General features: G+C 41.7%; 1 protein-coding gene across 1 annotated transcript in view; it reads right to left on the bottom strand.

Annotated features, from left to right (window-relative positions):
- Window positions 1–488: 488 nt before the first annotated feature.
- The window catches only part of LOC118400689 (receptor-type tyrosine-protein phosphatase S-like), a 440,366-nt gene continuing 419,101 nt past the window's right edge, over window positions 489–21,753 (bottom strand). Inside the window, exons 33-34 of the mRNA XM_052475331.1 lie at window positions 2,439–2,574; window positions 489–2,003 (exon numbers count right to left, since the gene is read on the bottom strand). Of these exons, the coding sequence (XP_052331291.1) occupies window positions 1,935–2,003; window positions 2,439–2,574 (205 nt within the window). The 3' untranslated portion in view covers window positions 489–1,934. The remainder of the gene's footprint in view (window positions 2,004–2,438; window positions 2,575–21,753) is intronic.

Here is a 21,753-nt window from a genome sequence, read left to right as displayed (position 1 = left end):
GCCAGTCATCCACAGTGGCCTTTGACCACTCATCCACATTGGCCTTTGGCCAGTCATCCACAGTGGCCTTTGGCCAGTCATCCACAGTGGCCTTTGGCCAGTCATCCACAGTGGCCTTTGGCCAGTCATCCACAGTGGCCTTTGACCACTCATCCACAGTGGCCTTTGGCCAGTCATCCACAGTGGCCTTTGGCCAGTCATCCACAGTGGCCTTTGGCCAGTCATCCACAGTGGCCTTTGGCCAGTCATCCACAGTGGCCTGTGGCCAGTCATCCACAGTGGCCTTTGACCACTCATCCACAGTGGCCTTTGGCCAATAGGTGGAAGAGAAAAGACAGGAACCTTTCTCAACTCAGTTCCTCACAACTTTGAACCACTGTCCTTCCACTGTTAGTAGAGAGCTAGTCTCTCTCTTTAAGTCAAGCTTGGGACATGAATGTCGTGTGAGACAGTGAGTCCAGAGGAGGCCGAGAGGAGTTGATGGGGGAGGGGGGCATGTGGATGCACTTTCAGTTTCAGTCGCATGGGTGCAAACTGACACCGCCAGACCAGGCACCTCCATTGTCATCCCATGCCACAGTCACACTTACAGCATACAGGAGAATAAGCAGCATGTTTAGTATTGACAGAAAACCCCCAGAAATACAAGTAATTGTAAGACAAAATGAACAAATGATTACAATGGGTTGTTGGTCACTGTACAAGTTTGCAAAGAGAGCTCAGTTGCCGCCATTCACCACGCCAAGTTCTCCTGTGGTGATTCCACTTGGTCAATATGTTGGGCCCTGCACCAGTAAAAACTAGTCCTGAACGAAGAGTGACAGTAAAAAGTCAAGGGACTTCATTGTCATTCATCTGGTCTTGCAAGAGTGGTCTCTTTTCACCCAGTTTCCATGGTGACTGAGGCTAAGAGAGCTATGTCAGTGGTTACTGTATAAACATGTTGGGGTTTGTCCTCAAGAAGCTCCACACGTCAAGTGATGGAGAAACTGAAACGGTAAGTTGATTGAATCGGCATTATCCACCGCTGGCAGACACTATATGACACCGTATTCACTTTCCCCCGGAATATTCTGTACTGCAGAAGCTCCTCTTAGCCCAAAGAGTTGAAGGGATATAGGGCTGCCCTTTGTACGAGATGATGGACATGTTGGGAGTTGAGCTTCTAAGGTTGTAACAGAACTATGGGCAGTAGAAGTTATCTTGCTTAGAGAGAAGGATGAGTGTGGTAGGGGGTCCCGAATGGAGGTCGACTTCTGTTGCCAGTACCTTACTGTTAACTCAGTGTGTTTGTCTCATCAGAGGTGTCTGACATTTTGGGGACAATCATCTGTGTACACAGGCAACCACAGTTTTCCATCAGAAGTGTTTATAAACAACTAGGAACTGTGAACCTCTGTCCTTACATGGTAGAAAAGGTGCTTCCCCATTTAAAGCTACATCCACTCCACCATTTTCTCAGTTTTTACCAATCCCCCTTTTCTTTTTTTTTACCTCAGTCACGTTCGCCCAGTTGGATTTTTCCTTCATTCACTGTTGTATTGTTTGTAACGTAGTTAATTTTTAATAGATGTCCACGAAATGTTTACAATGTCCACCTCCACATCTGAACACTTGAGGTAAGGTTAGCAGTCCAACACTTTAATTATTCCCACCCCACAGCTTGAGCCACCACTTTTGGTTCCTTTCTTCAGAGTTAGGGCGTCAATTAGTTCTGCTGATGGAGTCATTTACTGTTTCCTCACCGACATCAAAGTCCATTGGGTCCAATTGGAATTGCACTCTTGTTGACTTAAAAAAAAAGAATAATAATCTACAATTCGTTTGCTATTCTGTTGGTTGAATTTTGTTTTCTGGCTGCTGTTGTTGTTTTCATTTCTATGGCTCAGGAGACTGTTGAGGGGGACATAGGATTCGGGGGACGAGATGGATTCTTACGTTGCATAGTGATCAAAGCTTCCTAGGTACTCCAGACCCGCCTGGTAGCAAAACTGATATTCATCCTGCATAGACAAAATAAACAACATTCAACATTAATTTTGTTCAGCAGCGAACAGGAGATACTTCACTTAAACAATAAGGCATGAGGGGTTGTGGTATATTGGCCAGATACACAAACCCCCGACGTGCCTTATTGCTATTACAAACCGGTTACCAACGTAATTAGAGCAATATAAATAAATGTTTTGTCATAACCGTGGTATACGGTCTGATATACCACGGCTGTCAGCTAATCAGCATTCAGGGTTCGAACCACCCAATTTATAATATTCAATATAATACTACAAGCCGAACTTAGCAGCAGCTCTAAGACTTACAGCCAGTATCAATGCTAACACAATGCTGATGCATATTCTTAGCACCCATGGCAAAACTACATGTTCAACAAAAAACCTACAATATCCATGAGAACCTGTGGGTTCGGAGTGACCCCTCACCTCTGTCTGGACCATGGCCGGCCTCTGTGTCCGCAGCATCTTGACCGTCTGAAAGATGTCTACCACGCCTTCATAGCGCATCCTCTCCAGCACGATGCTGAGTGTGGTGAAGACACCGGTCCGGCCAACCCCCGCACTGGAAACACACACAGACACACCAATCTCAGGGGATGTGCTGGGATATTGAAAAATTTCCAATTCACACATGCATATTAATACACACTTGTTCATGTGTGAAATCTAACCAATATAAGAACCCACCAAATGATTATTATGATGATTATTATCATCAGTATAACAGATGAAGTCCAACAATCATGCAAACAGCTCTATCAGGCGTCTATTTTGAAAGTTGTTATTTCTCCTGTCCCTAGATACCAGTCATCAAGGTTGTTATTTCTCCTGTCCTCAGATACCAGTCATCAAGGTTGTTATTTCTCCTGTCCTCAGATACCAGTCATCAAGGTTGTTATTTCTCCTGTTCTCAGATACCAGTCATCAAGGTTGTTATTTCTCCTGTTCTCAGATACCAGTCATCAAGGTTGTTATTTCTCCTGTTCTCAGATACCAGTCATCAAGGTTGTTATTTCTCCTGTTCTCAGATACCAGTCATCAAGGTTGTTATTTCTCCTGTCCTCAGATACCAGTCATCAAGGTTGTTATTTCTCCTGTTCTCAGATACCAGTCATCAAGGTTGTTATTTCTCCTGTTCTCAGATACCAGTCATCAAGGTTGTTATTTCTCCTGTTCTCAGATACCAGTCATCAAGGTTGTTATTTCTCCTGTTCTCAGATACCAGTCATCAAGGTTGTTATTTCTCCTGTTCTCAGATACCAGTCATCAAGGTTGTTATTTCTCCTGTCCTCAGATACCAGTCATCAAGGTTGTTATTTCTCCTGTCCTCAGATACCAGTCATCAAGGTTGTTATTTCTCCTGTTCTCAGATACCAGTCATCAAGGTTGTTATTTCTCCTGTTCTCAGATACCAGTCATCAAGGTTGTTATTTCTCCTGTCCTCAGATACCAGTCATCAAGGTTGTTATTTCTCCTGTCCTCAGATACCAGTCATCAAGGTTGTTATTTCTCCTGTCCTCAGATACCAGTCATCAAGGTTGTTATTTCTCCTGTCCTCAGATACCAGTCATCAAGGTTGTTATTTCTCCTGTCCTCAGATACCAGTCATCAAGGTTGTTATTTCTCCTGTCCTCAGATACCAGTCATCAAGGTTGTTATTTCTCCTGTCCTCAGATACCAGTCATCAAGGTTGTTATTTCTCCTGTTCTCAGATACCAGTCATCAAGGTTGTTATTTCTCCTGTTCTCAGATACCAGTCATCAAGGTTGTTATTTCTCCTGTCCCTAGATACCAGTCATCAAGGTTGTTATTTCTCCTGTCCCTAGATACCAGTCATCAAGGTTGTTATTTCTCCTGTCCTCAGATACCAGTCATCAAGGTTGTTATTTCTCCTGTCCTCAGATACCAGTCATCAAGGTTGTTATTTCTCCTGTCCTCAGATACCAGTCATCAAGGTTGTTATTTCTCCTGTTCTCAGATACCAGTCATCAAGGTTGTTATTTCTCCTGTTCTCAGATACCAGTCATCAAGGTTGTTATTTCTCCTGTCCTCAGATACCAGTCATCAAGGTTGTTATTTCTCCTGTCCTCAGATACCAGTCATCAAGGTTGTTATTTCTCCTGTCCCTAGATACCAGTCATCAAGGTTGTTATTTCTCCTGTCCTCAGATACCAGTCATCAAGGTTGTTATTTCTCCTGTCCCTAGATACCAGTCATCAAGGTTGTTATTTCTCCTGTTCTCAGATACCAGTCATCAAGGTTGTTATTTCTCCTGTCCTCAGATACCAGTCATCAAGGTTGTTATTTCTCCTGTCCCTAGATACCAGTCATCAAGGTTGTTATTTCTCCTGTCCTCAGATACCAGTCATCAAGGTTGTTATTTCTCCTGTCCTCAGATACCAGTCATCAAGGTTGTTATTTCTCCTGTCCTCAGATACCAGTCATCAAGGTTGTTATTTCTCCTGTCCTCAGATACCAGTCATCAAGGTTGTTATTTCTCCTGTCCTCAGATACCAGTCATCAAGGTTGTTATTTCTCCTGTCCTCAGATACCAGTCATCAAGGTTGTTATTTCTCCTGTCCTCAGATACCAGTCATCAAGGTTGTTATTTCTCCTGTCCTCAGATACCAGTCATCAAGGTTGTTATTTCTCCTGTCCTCAGATACCAGTCATCAAGGTTGTTATTTCTCCTGTTCTCAGATACCAGTCATCAAGGTTGTTATTTCTCCTGTCCTCAGATACCAGTCATCAAGGTTGTTATTTCTCCTGTCCTTAGATACCAGTCATCAAGGTTGTTATTTCTCCTGTCCTCAGATACCAGTCATCAAGGTTGTTATTTCTCCTGTCCTCAGATACCAGTCATCAAGGTTGTTATCCTCAGATACCAGTCATCAAGGTTGTTATTTCTCCTGTTCTCAGATACCAGTCATCAAGGTTGTTATTTCTCCTGTTCTCAGATACCAGTCATCAAGGTTGTTATTTCTCCTGTCCTCAGATACCAGTCATCAAGGTTGTTATTTCTCCTGTCCTCAGATACCAGTCATCAAGGTTGTTATTTCTCCTGTTCTCAGATACCAGTCATCAAGGTTGTTATTTCTCCTGTTCTCAGATACCAGTCATCAAGGTTGTTATTTCTCCTGTTCTCAGATACCAGTCATCAAGGTTGTTATTTCTCCTGTCCTCAGATACCAGTCATCAAGGTTGTTATTTCTCCTGTCCTCAGATACCAGTCATCAAGGTTGTTATTTCTCCTGTCCCTAGATACCAGTCATCAAGGTTGTTATTTCTCCTGTTCTCAGATACCAGTCATCAAGGTTGTTATTTCTCCTGTCCTCAGATACCAGTCATCAAGGTTGTTATTTCTCCTTACCTCAGATACCAGTCATCAAGGTTGTTATTTCTCCTGTCCTCAGATACCAGTCATCAAGGTTGTTATTTCTCCTGTTCTTAGATACCAGTCATCAAGGTTGTTATTTCTCCTGTCCTCAGATACCAGTCATCAAGGTTGTTATTTCTCCTGTTCTCAGATACCAGTCATCAAGGTTGTTATTTCTCCTGTTCTCAGATACCAGTCATCAAGGTTGTTATTTCTCCTGTCCTCAGATACCAGTCATCAAGGTTGTTATTTCTCCTGTCCCTAGATACCAGTCATCAAGGTTGTTATTTCTCCTGTCCTCAGATACCAGTCATCAAGGTTGTTATTTCTCCTGTCCTCAGATACCAGTCATCAAGGTTGTTATTTCTCCTGTCCCTAGATACCAGTCATCAAGGTTGTTATTTCTCCTGTCCCTAGATACCAGTCATCAAGGTTGTTATTTCTCCTGTCCCTAGATACCAGTCATCAAGGTTGTTATTTCTCCTGTCCCTAGATACCAGTCATCAAGGTTGTTATTTCTCCTGTCCCTAGATACCAGTCATCAAGGTTGTTATTTCTCCTGTCCTCAGATACCAGTCATCAAGGTTGTTATTTCTCCTGTCTCTAGATACCAGTCATCAAGGTTGTTATTTCTCCTGTTCTCAGATACCAGTCATCAAGGTTGTTATTTCTCCTGTTCTCAGATACCAGTCATCAAGGTTGTTATTTCTCCTGTCCTCAGATACCAGTCATCAAGGTTGTTATTTCTCCTGTCCAGTCATAGATACCAGTCATCAAGGTTGTTATTTCTCCTGTCCTCAGATACCAGTCATCAAGGTTGTTATTTCTCCTGTCCTCAGATACCAGTCATCAAGGTTGTTATTTCTCCTGTTCTCAGATACCAGTCATCAAGGTTGTTATTTCTCCTGTTCTCAGATACCAGTCATCAAGGTTGTTATTTCTCCTGTTCTCAGATACCAGTCATCAAGGTTGTTATTTCTCCTGTTCTCAGATACCAGTCATCAAGGTTGTTATTTCTCCTGTCCTCAGATACCAGTCATCAAGGTTGTTATTTCTCCTGTTCTCAGATACCAGTCATCAAGGTTGTTATTTCTCCTGTCCCTAGATACCAGTCATCAAGGTTGTTATTTCTCCTGTTCTCAGATACCAGTCATCAAGGTTGTTATTTCTCCTGTCCTCAGATACCAGTCATCAAGGTTGTTATTTCTCCTGTCCTTAGATACCAGTCATCAAGGTTGTTATTTCTCCTGTCCTTAGATACCAGTCATCAAGGTTGTTATTTCTCCTGTCCCTAGATACCAGTCATCAAGGTTGTTATTTCTCCTGTCCTCAGATACCAGTCATCAAGGTTGTTATTTCTCCTGTCCCTAGTCAAGGTTGTTGTTAGACCAGTCCTCAGGTTCAGATACCAGTCAAGGTTGTTATTTCTCCTGTCCTTAGATACCAGTCATCAAGGTTGTTATTTCTCCTGTCCTCAGATACCAGTCATCAAGGTTGTTATTTCTCCTGTCCTCAGATACCAGTCATCAAGGTTGTTATTTCTCCTGTCCCTAGATACCAGTCATCAAGGTTGTTATTTCTCCTGTCCTCAGATACCAGTCATCAAGGTTGTTATTTCTCCTGTCCCTAGATACCAGTCATCAAGGTTGTTATTTCTCCTGTCTCTAGATACCAGTCATCAAGGTTGTTATTTCTCCTGTCCTCAGATACCAGTCATCAAGGTTGTTATTTCTCCTGTTCTCAGATACCAGTCATCAAGGTTGTTATTTCTCCTGTCCTCAGATACCAGTCATCAAGGTTGTTATTTCTCCTGTCCTCAGATACCAGTCATCAAGGTTGTTATTTCTCCTGTTCTCAGATACCAGTCATCAAGGTTGTTATTTCTCCTGTCCCTAGATACCAGTCATCAAGGTTGTTATTTCTCCTGTCCTCAGATACCAGTCATCAAGGTTGTTATTTCTCCTGTCCTCAGATACCAGTCATCAAGGTTGTTATTTCTCCTGTCCTTACCAGTCATCAAGGTTGTTATTTCTCCCCTAGATACCAGTCATCAAGATACCAGTTGTTATTTCTCCTGTCCCTAGATACCAGTCATCAAGGTTGTTATTTACCAGTCATCTGTTATTTCTCCTGTCCTCAGATACCAGTCATCAAGGTTGTTATTTCTCCTGTCCCAGATACCAGTCATCAAGGTTGTTATTTCTCCTGTTCTCAGATACCAGTCATCAAGGTTGTTATTTCTCCTGTCCTCAGATACCAGTCATCAAGGTTGTTATTTCTCCTGTCCCTAGATACCAGTCATCAAGGTTGTTATTTCTCCTGTTCTCAGATACCAGAGGTTGTTATTTCTCCTGTCCTCAGATACCAGTCATCAAGGTTGTTATTTCTCCTGTCCTCAGATACCAGTCATCAAGGTTGTTATTTCTCCTGTCTCTAGATACCAGTCATCAAGGTTGTTATTTCTCCTGTCCTCAGATACCAGTCATCAAGGTTGTTATTTCTCCTGTTCTCAGATACCAGTCATCAAGGTTGTTATTTCTCCTGTCCTCAGATACCAGTCATCAAGGTTGTTATTTCTCCTGTCCTCAGATACCAGTCATCAAGGTTGTTATTTCTACCAGTCTGTTCTCAGATACCAGTCATCAAGGTTGTTATTTCTCCTGTCTCAGATACCAGATACCAGTCATCAAGGTTGTTATTTCTCCTGTCCTCAGATACCAGTCATCAAGGTTGTTATTTCTCCTGTCCTCAGATACCAGTCATCAAGGTTGTTATTTCTCCTGTCCTCAGATACCAGTCATCAAGGTTGGTTGTTATTTCTCCTGTCCTCAGATACCAGTCATCAAGGTTGTTATTTCTCCTGTTCTCAGATACCAGTCATCAAGGTTGTTATTTCTCCTGTCCTCAGATACCAGTCATCAATTTCTCCTGTCCTCAGATACCAGTTATTTCTCCTGTCCTCAGATACCAGTCATCAAGGTTGTTATTTCTCCTGTTCTCAGATACCAGTCATCAAGGTTGTTATTTCTCCTGTCCTCAGATACCAGTCATCAAGGTTGTTATTTCTCCTGTCCTCAGATACCAGTCATCAAGGTTGTTATTTCTCCTGTTCTCAGATACCAGTCATCAAGGTTGTTATTTCTCCTGTTCTCAGATACCAGTCATCAAGGTTGTTATTTCTCCTGTCCTCAGATACCAGTCATCAAGGTTGTTATTTCTCCTGTCCTCAGATACCAGTCATCAAGGTTGTTATTTCTCCTGTCCTCAGATACCAGTCATCAAGGTTGTTATTTCTCCTGTCCTCAGATACCAGTCATCAAGGTTGTTATTTCTCCTGTTCTCAGATACCAGTCATCAAGGTTGTTATTTCTCCTGTCCTCAGATACCAGTCATCAAGGTTGTTATTTCTCCTGTCCTCAGATACCAGTCATCAAGGTTGTTATTTCTCCTGTTCTCAGATACCAGTCATCAAGGTTGTTATTTCTCCTGTTATTTCTCCTTCTCAGATACCAGTCATCAAGGTTGTTATTTCTCCTGTCCTCAGATACCAGTCATCAAGGTTGTTATTTCTCCTGTCCTCAGATACCAGTCATCAAGGTTGTTATTTCTCCTGTTCCTCAGATACCAGTCATCTGTTATTTCTTCTCAGATACCAGTCATCAAGGTTGTTATTTCTCCTGTCCTCAGATACCAGTCATCAAGGTTGTTATTTCTCCTTCTCAGATACCAGTCATCAAGGTTGTTATTTCTCCTGTCTCAGATACCAGTCATCAAGGTTGTTATTTCTCCTGTCCTCAGATACCAGTCATCAAGGTTGTTATTTCTCCTGTTCTCAGATACCAGTCATCAAGGTTGTTATTTCTCCTGTTCTCAGATACCAGTCATCAAGGTTGTTATTTCTCCTGTCCTCAGATACCAGTCATCAAGGTTGTTATTTCTCCTGTCCTCAGATACCAGTCATCAAGGTTGTTATTTCTCCTGTCTCTAGATACCAGTCATCAAGGTTGTTATTTCTCCTGTCCTCAGATACCAGTCATCAAGGTTGTTATTTCTCCTGTCCTCAGATACCAGTCATCAAGGTTGTTATTTCTCCTGTCCCTAGATACCAGTCATCAAGGTTGTTATTTCTCCTGTCTCCAGATACCAGTCATCAAGGTTGTTATTTCTCCTGTTTCTACCAGTCATCAAGGTTGTTCTGTCCTCAGATACCAGTCATCAAGGTTGTTATTTCTCCTGTCCTCAGATACCAGTCATCAAGGTTGTTATTTCTCCTGTCCTCAGATACCAGTCATCAAGGTTGTTATTTCTCCTGTCCTCAGATACCAGTCATCAAGGTTGTTATTCAGATACCAGTCATCAAGGTTGTTATTTCTCCTGTCCTCAGATACCAGTCATCAAGGTTGTTATTTCTCCTGTCCTCAGATACCAGTCATCAAGGTTGTTATTTCTCCTGTTCTCAGATACCAGTCATCAAGGTTGTTATTTCTCCTGTCCTCAGATACCAGTCATCAAGGTTGTTATTTCTCCTGTCCTCAGATACCAGTCATCAAGGTTGTTATTTCTCCTGTCCTACCAGATACCAGTCATCAAGGTTGTTATTTCTCCTGTCCTCAGATACCAGTCATCAAGGTTGTTATTTCTCCTGTCCTACCAGATACCAGTCATCAAGGTTGTTATTTCTCCTGTTCTCAGATACCAGTCATCAAGGTTGTTATTTCTCCTGTCCTCAGATACCAGTCATCAAGGTTGTTATTTCTCCTGTTCTCAGATACCAGTCATCAAGGTTGTTATTTCTCCTGTTATTTCTCTGTCCTCAGATACCAGTCATCAAGGTTGTTATTTCTCCTGTCCTCAGATACCAGTCATCAAGGTTGTTATTTCTCCTGTCCTCAGATACCAGTCATCAAGGTTGTTATTTCTCCTGTCCTCAGATACCAGTCATCAAGGTTGTTATTTCTCCTGTTCTCAGATACCAGTCATCAAGGTTGTTATTTCTCCTGTCCTCAGATACCAGTCATCAAGGTTGTTATTTCTCCTGTTCTCAGATACCAGTCATCAAGGTTGTTATTTCTCCTGTCCTCAGATACCAGTCATCAAGGTTGTTATTTCTCCTGTCCTCAGATACCAGTCATCAAGGTTGTTATTTCTCCTGTTCTCAGATACCAGTCATCAAGGTTGTTATTTCTCCTGTTCTCAGATACCAGTCATCAAGGTTGTTATTTCTCCTGTCCTCAGATACCAGTCATCAGGTTGTTATTTCTCCTGTCCTCAGATACCAGTCATCAAGGTTGTTATTTCTCCTGTCCAAGGTTGTTATTTCTCCTGTCCTCAGATACCAGTCATCAAGGTTGTTATTTCTCCTGTCCTCAGATACCAGTCATCAAGGTTGTTATTTCTCCTGTCCTCAGATACCAGTTGTTCATCAAGATACCAGTTGTTATTTCTCCTGTCCTCAGATACCAGTCATCAAGGTTGTTATTTCTCCTGTCCTCAGATACCAGTCATCAAGGTTGTTATTTCTCCTGTCCTCAGATACCAGTCATCAAGGTTGTTATTTCTCCTGTCCTCAGATACCAGTCATCAAGGTTGTTATTTCTCCTGTTCTCAGATACCAGTCATCAAGGTTGTTATTTCTCCTGTTCTCAGATACCAGTCATCAAGGTTGTTATTTCTCCTGTCCTCAGATACCAGTCATCAAGGTTGTTATTTCTCCTGTCTCAGATACCAGTCATCAAGGTTGTTATTTCTCCTGTCCTCAGATACCAGTCATCAAGGTTGTTATTTCTCCTGTCCTCAGATACCAGTCATCAAGGTTGTTATTTCTCCTGTCCTCAGATACCAGTCATCAAGTTGTTGTTATTTCTCCTGTCCTCAGATACCAGTCATCAAGGTTGTTATTTCTCCTGTCCTCAGATACCTAGATAAGTCAGTCATCAAGGTTGTTATTTCTCCTGTTCTCAGATACCAGTCATCAAGGTTGTTATTTCTCCTGTTCCTCAGATACCAGTCATCAAGGTTGTTATTTCAGTCCTGTCCTGTCTCAGATACCAGTCATCAAGGTTGTTATTTCTCCTGTCCTCAGATACCAGTCATCAAGGTTGTTATTTCTCCTGTCCTCAGATACCAGTCATCAAGGTTGTTATTTCTCCTGTACCAGTCTCAGATACCAGTCATCAAGGTTGTTATTTCTCCTGTCCTCAGATACCAGTCATCAAGGTTGTTATTTCTCCTGTCCTCAGATACCAGTCATCAAGGTTGTTATTTCTCCTGTCCTCAGATACCAGTCATCAAGGTTGTTATTTCTCCTGTCCTCTAGATACCAGTCATCAAGGTTGTTATTTCTCCTGTTCTCAGATACCAGTCATCAAGGTTGTTATTTCTCCTGTCCTCAGATACCAGTCATCAAGGTTGTTATTTCTCCTGTCCCAGATACCAGTCATCAAGGTTGTTATTTCTCCTGTTCTCAGATACCAGTCATCAAGGTTGTTATTTCCTGTCCTCAGATACCAGTCATCAAGGTTGTTATTTCTCCTGTCCTCAGATACCAGTGTTGTTATTTCTCCTGTCAGATACCAGTCATCAAGGTTGTTATTTCTCCTGTCCTCTAGATACCAGTCATCAAGGTTGTTATTTCTCCTGTTCTCATGTCAGTCTCAGATACCAGTACCAGTCATCAAGGTTGTTATTTCTCCTGTCCTCAGATACCAGTCATCAAGGTTGTTATTTCTCCTGTCCTCAGATACCAGTCATCAAGGTTGTTATTTCTCCTGTCCTCAGATACCAGTCATCAAGGTTGTTATTTCTCCTGTCCTCAGATACCAGTCATCAAGGTTGTTATTTCTCCTGTCCTCAGATACCAGTCATCAAGGTTGTTATTTCTCCTGTCCTCAGATACCAGTCATCAAGGTTGTTATTTCTCCTGTTCTCAGATACCAGTCATCAGGTTGTTATTTCTCCTACTCAGATACCAGTCATCAAGGTTGTTATTTCTCCTGTCCTCAGATACCAGTCATCAAGGTTGTTATTTCTCCTGTTCTCAGATACCAGTCATCAAGGTTGTTATTTCTCCTGTCCTCAGATACCAGTCATCAAGGTTGTTATTTCTCCTGTCCTCATCAGATACCAGTCATCAAGGTCCTTGTTATTTCTCAGATACCAGTTATTTCTCCTGTCTCAGATACCAGTCATCAAGGTTGTTACCAGTCATCAAGGTTGTTATTTCTCCTGTCCTCAGATACCAGTCATCAAGGTTGTTATTTCTCCTGTCCTCAGATACCAGTCATCAAGGTTGTTATTTCTCCTGTCCTCAGATACCAGTCATCAAGGTTGTTATTTCTCCTGTCCTCAGATACCAGTCATCAAGGTTGTTATTTCTCCTGTCCTCAGATACCAGTCATCAGATACCAGGTTGTTATTTCTCCTGTTCTCAGATACCAGTCATCAAGGTTGTTATTTCTCCTGTTCTCAGATACCAGTCATCAAGGTTGTTATTTCTCCTGTCCTCAGATACCAGTCATCAAGGTTGTTATTTCTCCTGTCCTCAGATAGTCCAAGGTTGTTAGTCATACCAGTCATCAAGGTTGTTATTTCTCCTGTCCTCAGATACCAGTCATCAAGGTTGTTATTTCTCCTGTCCTCAGATACCAGTCATCAAGGTTGTTATTTCTCCTGTTCTCAGATACCAGTCATCAAGGTTGTTCAAGGTTGTTATTTCTCCTGTCCTCAGATACCAGTCATCAAGGTTGTTATTTCTCCTGTCCTCAGATACCAGTCATCAAGGTTGTTATTTCTCCTGTCCTCAGATACCAGTCATCAAGGTTGTTATTTCTCCTGTCCTCAGATACCAGTCATCAAGGTTGTTATTTCTCCTGTTCTCAGATACCAGTCATCAAGGTTGTTATTTCTCCTGTCCTCAGATACCAGTCATCAAGGTTGTTATTTCTCCTGTTCTCAGATACCAGTCATCAAGGTTGTTATTTCTCCTGTTCTCAGATACCAGTCATCAAGGTTGTTATTTCTCCTGTCCTCAGATACCAGTCATCAAGGTTGTTATTTCTCCTGTCCTCAGATACCAGTCATCAAGGTTGTTATTTCTCCTGTTCTCAGATACCAGTCATCAAGGTTGTTATTTCTCTCCTCAGATCCAGTCATCAGATACCAGTCATCAAGGTTGTTATTTCTCCTGTCCTCAGATACCAGTCATCAAGGTTGTTATTTCTCCTGTCCTCAGATACCAGTCATCAAGGTTGTTATTTCTCCTGTCCTCAGATACCAGTCATCAAGGTTGTTATTTCTCCTGTCCTCAGATACCAGTCATCAAGGTTGTTATTTCAAGGTTGTTATTTCTCCTGTCCTCAGATACCAGTCATCAAGGTTGTTATTTCTCCTGTCCTCAGATACCAGTCATCAAGGTTGTTATTTCTCCTGTCTCTTCTCAGATACCAGTCATCAAGGTTGTTATTTCTCCTGTCCCTCAGATACCAGTCATCAAGGTTGTTATTTCTCCTGTCCTCAGATACCAGTCATCAAGGTTGTTATTTCTCCTGTCTCTCAGATACCAGTCATCAAGGTTGTTATTTCTCCTGTTCTCAGATACCAGTCATCAAGGTTGTTATTTCTCCTGTTCTCAGATACCAGTCATCAAGGTTGTTATTTCTCCTGTCCTCAGATACCAGTCATCAAGGTTGTTATTTCTCCTGTTCTCAGATACCAGTCATCAAGGTTGTTATTTCTCCTGTCCTCAGATACCAGTCATCAAGGTTGTTATTTCTCCTGTCCTCAGATACCAGTCATCAAGGTTGTTATTTCTCCTGTCCTCAGATACCAGTCATCAAGGTTGTTATTTCTCCTGTTCTCAGATACCAGTCATCAAGGTTGTTATTTCTCCTGTTCTCAGATACCAGTCATCAAGGTTGTTATTTCTCCTGTTCTCAGATACCAGTCATCAAGGTTGTTATTTCTCCTGTCCTCAGATACCAGTCATCAAGGTTATTTCTCCTGTTCAGATTTCTCCTGTCCTCAGATACCAGTCATCAAGGTTGTTATTTCTCCTGTTCTCAGATACCAGTCATCAAGGTTGTTATTTCTCCTGTCCTCAGATACCAGATACCAGTCAGTCATCAAGGTTGTTATTTCTCCTGTTTCTCCTGTCCTGTTCTCAGATACCAGTCATCAAGGTTGTTATTTCTCCTGTTCTCAGATACCAGTCATCAAGGTTGTTATTTCTCCTGTCCTCAGATACCAGTCATCAAGGTTGTTATTTCTCCTGTCCTCAGATACCAGTCATCAAGGTTGTTATTTCTCCTGTCCTTAGATACCAGTCATCAAGGTTGTTATTTCTCCTGTCCTCAGATACCAGTCATCAAGGTTGTTATTTCTCCTGTTCTCAGATACCAGTCATCAAGGTTGTTATTTCTCCTGTTCTCAGATACCAGTCATCAAGGTTGTTATTTCTCCTGTCCCTAGATACCAGTCATCAAGGTTGTTATTTCTCCTGTCCCTAGATACCAGTCATCAAGGTTGTTATTTCTCCTGTTCTCAGATACCAGTCATCAAGGTTGTTATTTCTCCTGTCCTCAGATACCAGTCATCAAGGTTGTTATTTCTCCTGTCCCTAGATACCAGTCATCAAGGTTGTTATTTCTCCTGTCCCTAGATACCAGTCATCAAGGTTGTTATTTCTCCTGTCCTCAGATACCAGTCATCAAGGTTGTTATTTCTCCTGTCCCTAGATACCAGTCATCAAGGTTGTTATTTCTCCTGTCCTCAGATACCAGTCATCAAGGTTGTTATTTCTCCTGTCCTCAGATACCAGTCATCAAGGTTGTTATTTCTCCTGTCCCTAGATACCAGTCATCAAGGGTTATTTCTCCTGTCCTATTTCTCCTGTTCTCAGATACCAGTCATCAAGGTTGTTATTTCTCCTGTCCTCAGATACCAGTCATCAAGGTTGTTATTTTCTCCTGTTCTCAGATACCAGTCATCAAGGTTGTTATTTCTCCTGTCCTCAGATACCAGAGGTTGTTATTTCTCCTGTCCTCAGATACCAGTCATCAAGGTTGTTATTTCTCCTGTCCTCAGATACCAGTCATCAAGGTTGTTATTTCTCCTGTCCTCAGATACCAGTCCAGTCTGTCTCAGATACCAGTTCAAGGTTGTTATTTCTCCTGTTATTTCTCCTGTTCTCAGATACCAGTCATCAAGGTTGTTATTTCTCCTGTTCTCAGATACCAGTCATCAAGGTTGTTATTTCTCCTGTCCTCAGATACCAGTCATCAAGGTTGTTATTTCTCCTGTTTCAGATACCAGTCATCAAGGTTGTTATTTCTCCTTCTCAGATACCAGTCATCAAGGTTGTTATTTCTCCTGTCCTCAGATACCAGTCATCAAGGTTGTTATTTCTCCTGTTCTCAGATACCAGTCATCAAGGTTGTTATTTCTCCTGTCCTCAGATACCAGTCATCAAGGTTGTTATTTCTCCTGTTCTCAGATACCAGTCATCAAGGTTGTTATTTCTCCTGTCCTTAGATACCAGTCATCAAGGTTGTTATTTCTCCTGTCCTCAGATACCAGTCATCAAGGTTGTTATTTCTCCTGTCCTCAGATACCAGTCATCAAGGTTGTTATTTCTCCTGTCCCTAGATACCAGTCATCAAGGTTGTTATCCCAGATACCAGTCATCAAGGTTGTTATTTCTCCTGTCAGATACCAGTCAAGGTTGTTATTTCTCCTGTCCCTCAGATACCAGTCATCAAGGTTGTTATTTCTCCTGTCCTCAGATACCAGTCATCAAGGTTGTTATTTCTCCTGTCCCTAGATACCAGTCATCAAGGTTGTTATTTCTCCTGTTCTCAGATACCAGTCATCAAGGTTGTTATTTCTCTGTCAGATACCAGTCATCAAGGTTGTTATTTCTCCTGTTCTCAGATACCAGTCATCAAGGTTGTTATTTCTCCTGTCCTCAGATACCAGTCATCAAGGTTGTTATTTCTCCTGTTCTCAGATACCAGTCATCAAGGTTGTTATTTCTCCTGTCCCTCAGATACCAGTCATCAAGGTTGTTATTTCTCCTGTCTCTAGATACCAGTCATCAAGGTTGTTATTTCTCCTGTTCTCAGATACCAGTCATCAAGGTTTGTTATTTCTCCTGTCCTCAGATACCAGTCATCAAGGTTGTTATTTCTCCTGTTCTCAGATACCAGTCATCAAGGTTGTTATTTCTCCTGTCCTCAGATACCAGTCATCAAGGTTGTTATTTCTCCTGTCCTCAGATACCAGTCATCAAGGTTGTTATTTCTCCTGTTCAGTCCTGTCCTATACCAGTCATCAAGGTTGTTATTTCTCCTGTCAGATACCAGTCATCAAGGTTGTTATCCTTCTAGATACCAGTCTCAAGGTCCTGTCCTCAGATACCAGTCATCAAGGTTGTTATTTCTCCTGTCCCTCAGATACCAGTCATCAAGGTTGTTATTTCTCCTGTCCTCAGATACCAGTCATCAAGGTTGTTATTTCTCCTGTTCTCAGATACCAGTCATCAAGGTTGTTATTTCTCCTGTTCTCAGATACCAGTCATCAAGGTTGTTATTTCTCCTGTCCTCAGATACCAGTCATCAAGGTTGTTATTTCTCCTGTCCTCAGATACCAGTCATCAAGGTTGTTATTTCTCCTGTCCTCAGATACCAGTCATCAAGGTTGTTATTTCTCCTGTCCTCAGATACCAGTCATCAAGGTTGTTATTTCTCCTGTTCTCAGATACCAGTCATCAGATACCAGGTTGTTATTTCTCCTGTCCTCAGATACCAGTCATCAAGGTTGTTATTTCTCCTGTCCTCAGATACCAGTCATCAAGGTTGTTATTTCTCCTGTTCTCAGATACCAGTCATCAAGGTTGTTATTTCTCCTGTCCTCAGATACCAGTCATCAAGGTTGTTATTTCTCCTGTCCTCAGATACCAGTCATCAAGGTTGTTATTTCTCCTGTCCTCAGATACCAGTCATCAAGGTTGTTATTTCTCCTGTTCTCAGATACCAGTCATCAAGGTTGTTATTTCTCCTGTCCTCAGATACCAGTCATCAAGGTTGTTATTTCTCCTGTCCTCAGATACCAGTCATCAAGGTTGTTATTTCTCCTGTCCTCAGATACCAGTCATCAAGGTTGTTATTTCTCCTGTCCTCAGATACCAGTCATCAAGGTTGTTATTTCTCCTGTCCTCAGATACCAGTCATCAAGGTTGTTATTTCTCCTGTCCTCAGATACCAGTCATCAAGGTTGTTATTTCTCCTGTTCTCAGATACCAGTCATCAAGGTTGTTATTTCTCCTGTTCTCAGATACCAGTCCTGTTATTTCTCCTGTCAGATACCAGTCATCAAGGTTGTTATTTCTCCTGTCCCTCAGATACCAGTCATCAAGGTTGTTATTTCTCCTGTCCCTCAGATACCAGTCATCAAGGTTGTTATTTCTCCTGTCCTCAGATACCAGTCATCAAGGTTGTTATTTCTCCTGTCCTTAGATACCAGTCATCAAGGTTGTTATTTCTCCAAGGTTGTTATTTCTCCTGTCCTCAGATACCAGTCATCAAGGTTGTTATTTCTCCTGTTCTCAGTCATCAAGGTTGTTATTTCTCCTGTTCTCAGATACCAGTCATCAAGGTTGTTATTTCTCCTGTCCTCAGATACCAGTCATCAAGGTTGTTATTTCTCCTGTTCTACCAGATACCAGTCAGTCAAGGTTGTTATTTCTCCTGTTCTCAGATACCAGTCATCAAGGTTGTTATTTCTCCTGTCCTCAGATACCAGTCATCAAGTTATTTCTCCTGTTCTCAGATACCAGTCATCAAGGTTGTTATTTCTCCTGTCCTCAGATACCAGTCATCAAGGTTGTTATTTCTCCTGTCCTCAGATACCAGTCATCAAGGTTGTTATTTCTCCTGTCCTCAGATACCAGTCATCAAGGTTGTTATTTCTCCTGTTCTCAGATACCAGTCATCAAGGTTGGTTGTTATTTCTCCTGTCCTCAGATACCAGTCATCAAGGTTGTTATTTCTCCTGTTCTCAGATACCAGTCATCAAGGTTGTTATTTCTCCTGTCCTCAGATACCAGTCATCAAGGTTGTTATTTCTCCTGTTCTCAGATACCAGTCATCAAGGTTGTTATTTCTCCTGTTCTCAGATACCAGTCATCAAGGTTGTTATTTCTCCTGTTCTCAGATACCAGTCATCAAGGTTGTTATTTCTCCTGTTCTCAGATACCAGTCATCAAGGTTGTTATACCAGTCATCAAGGTTGTTATTTCTCCTGTTCTCAGATACCAGTCATCAAGGTTGTTATTTCTCCTGTTCTCAGATACCAGTCATCAAGGTTGTTATTTCTCCTGTTCTCAGATACCAGTCATCAAGGTTGTTATTTCTCCTGTTCTCAGATACCAGTCATCAAGGTTGTTATTTCTCCTGTTCTCAGATACCAGTCATCAAGGTTGTTATTTCTCCTGTTCTCAGATACCAGTCATCAAGGTTGTTATTTCTCCTGTCCTCAGATACCAGTCATCAAGGGTTATTTCTCCTGTTCTCAGATACCAGTCATCAAGGTTGTTATTTCTCCTGTCCCAGATACCAGTCATCAAGGTTGTTATTTCTCCTGTCCTCAGATACCAGTCATCAAGGTTGTTATTTCTCCTGTCCTCAGATACCAGTCATCAAGGTTGTTATTTCTCCTGTCCTTAGATACCAGTCATCAAGGTTGTTATTTCTCCTGTTCTCAGATACCAGTCATCAAGGTTGTTATTTCTCATCCTGTCCTCAGATACCAGTCATCAAGGTTGTTATTTCTCCTGTTCTCAGATACCAGTCATCAAGGTTGTTATTTCTCCTGTTCTCAGATACCAGTCATCAAGGTTGTTATTTCTCCTGTCCTCAGATACCAGTCATCAAGGTTGTTATTTCTCCTGTTCTCAGATACAGATACCAGTCATCAAGGTTGTTATTTCTCCTGTCCCTAGATACCAGTCATCAAGGTTGTTATTTCTCCTGTTCAGATCAGATACCAGTCATCAAGGTTGTTATTTCTCCTGTTCTTAGATACCAGTCATCAAGGTTGTTATTTCTCCTGTCCTCAGATACCAGTCATCAAGGTTGTTATTTCTCCTGTCCTCAGATACCAGTCATCAAGGTTGTTATTTCTCCTGTTCTCAGATACCAGTCATCAAGGTTGTTATTTCTCCTGTCCTCAGATACCAGTCATCAAGGTTGTTATTTCTCCTGTTCTCAGATACCAGTCATCAAGGTTGTTATTTCTCCTGTTCTCAGATACCAGTCATCAAGGTTGTTATTTCTCCTGTCCCTAGATACCAGTCATCAAGGTTGTTATTTCTCCTGTCCTCAGATACCAGTCATCAAGGTTGTTATTTCTCCTGTTCTCAGATACCAGTCATCAAGGTTGTTATTTCTCCTGTTCTCAGATACCAGTCATCAAGGTTGTTATTTCTCCTGTCCTCAGATACCAGTCATCAAGGTTGTTATTTCTCCTGTTCTCAGATACCAGTCATCAAGGTTGTTATTTCTCCTGTCCTCAGATACCAGTCATCAAGGTTGTTATTTCTCCTGTTCTCAGATACCAGTCATCAAGGTTGTTATTTCTCCTGTTCTCAGATACCAGTCATCAAGGTTGTTATTTCTCCTGTCCCTAGATACCAGTCATCAAGGTTGTTATTTCTCCTGTTCCTAGATACCAGTCATCAAGGTTGTTATTTCTCCTGTCCCTAGATACCAGTCATCAAGGTTGTTATTTCTCCTGTTCACAGATACCAGTCATCAAGGTTGTTATTTCTCCTGTCCCCATATACCAGTCATCAAGGTTGTTATTTCTCCTGTCCCTAGATACCAGTCATCAAGGTTGTTATTTCTCCTGTTCTCAGATACCAGTCATCAAGGTTGTTATTTCTCCTGTCCTCAGATACCAGTCATCAAGGTTGTTATTTCTCCTGTCCCTAGATACCAGTCATCAAGGTTGTTATTTCTCCTGTTCTCAGATACCAGTCATCAAGGTTGTTATTTCTCCTGTCCCCAGATACCAGTCATCAAGGTTGTTATTTCTCCTGTCCCTAGATACCAGTCATCAAGGTTGTTATTTCTCCTGTCCTCAGATACCAGTCATCAAGGTTGTTATTTCTCCTGTTCTCAGATACCAGTCATCAAGGTTGTTATTTCTCCTGTCCCTAGATACCAGTCATCAAGGTTGTTATTTCTCCTGTCCCTAGATACCAGTCATCAAGGTTGTTATTTCTCCTGTCCCTAGATACCAGTCATCAAGGTTGTTATTTCTCCTGTCCTCAGATACCAGTCATCAAGGTTGTTATTTCTCCTGTCTCTAGATACCAGTCATCAAGGTTGTTATTTCTCCTGTCCTCAGATACCAGTCATCAAGGTTGTTATTTCTCCTGTTCTCAGATACCAGTCATCAAGGTTGTTATTTCTCCTGTTCTCAGATACCAGTCATCAAGGTTGTTATTTCTCCTGTCCTCATATACCAGTCATCAAGGTTGTTATTTCTCCTGTCCTCAGATACCAGTCATCAAGGTTGTTATTTCTCCTGTTCTCAGATACCAGTCATCAAGGTTGTTATTTCTCCTGTTCTCAGATACCAGTCATCAAGGTTGTTATTTCTCCTGTCCTCATATACCAGTCATCAAGGTTGTTATTTCTCCTGTCCTCAGATACCAGTCATCAAGGTTGTTATTTCTCCTGTCCTCAGATACCAGTCATCAAGGTTGTTATTTCTCCTGTTGTCAGATACCAGTCATCAAGGTTGTTATTTCTCCTGTTCTCAGATACCAGTCATCAAGGTTGTTATTTCTCCTGTCCTCAGATACCAGTCATCAAGGTTGTTATTTCTCCTGTTGTCAGATACCAGTCATCAAGGTTGTTATTTCTCCTGTTCTCAGATACCAGTCATCAAGGTTGTTATTTCTCCTGTTCTCAGATACCAGTCATCAAGGTTGTTATTTCTCCTGTCCTCAGATACCAGTCATCATGTGCCGTCGCGACACGGTTTAACACCTGACTCTAAACTGATCATGTCAGAGGTAATATTGATGTGATGCATGTACACAATTGACTTTGATGCCTGCCCACATACCGACACAACACAAAATGAACACACGCGCGCATGAACGTACACAATCTCGAACCCACATGAACGCACACACACACACACACACGCGCAAACTCCACCTCATTAAGTCCCCATTGCAAACCTTTCTCTGTAACAGTCCCCAGAAATAGGGTGAGTCTTAAGTTTGATCCTGAAATTCTTGAGGGCTGTCTCTGTAAGCTGCTTTGGTGTGAAATGACTTCCCCTTCACCAATGGAACAA

Source organism: Oncorhynchus keta, chromosome 22 (assembly GCF_023373465.1).
Source record: "Oncorhynchus keta strain PuntledgeMale-10-30-2019 chromosome 22, Oket_V2, whole genome shotgun sequence".
NCBI classification, from domain to species: domain Eukaryota; kingdom Metazoa; phylum Chordata; class Actinopteri; order Salmoniformes; family Salmonidae; genus Oncorhynchus; species Oncorhynchus keta.
The sequence above is the reverse complement of the archived record's forward strand: the minus strand, read 5'-3'. Positions and strand labels throughout refer to the sequence as shown.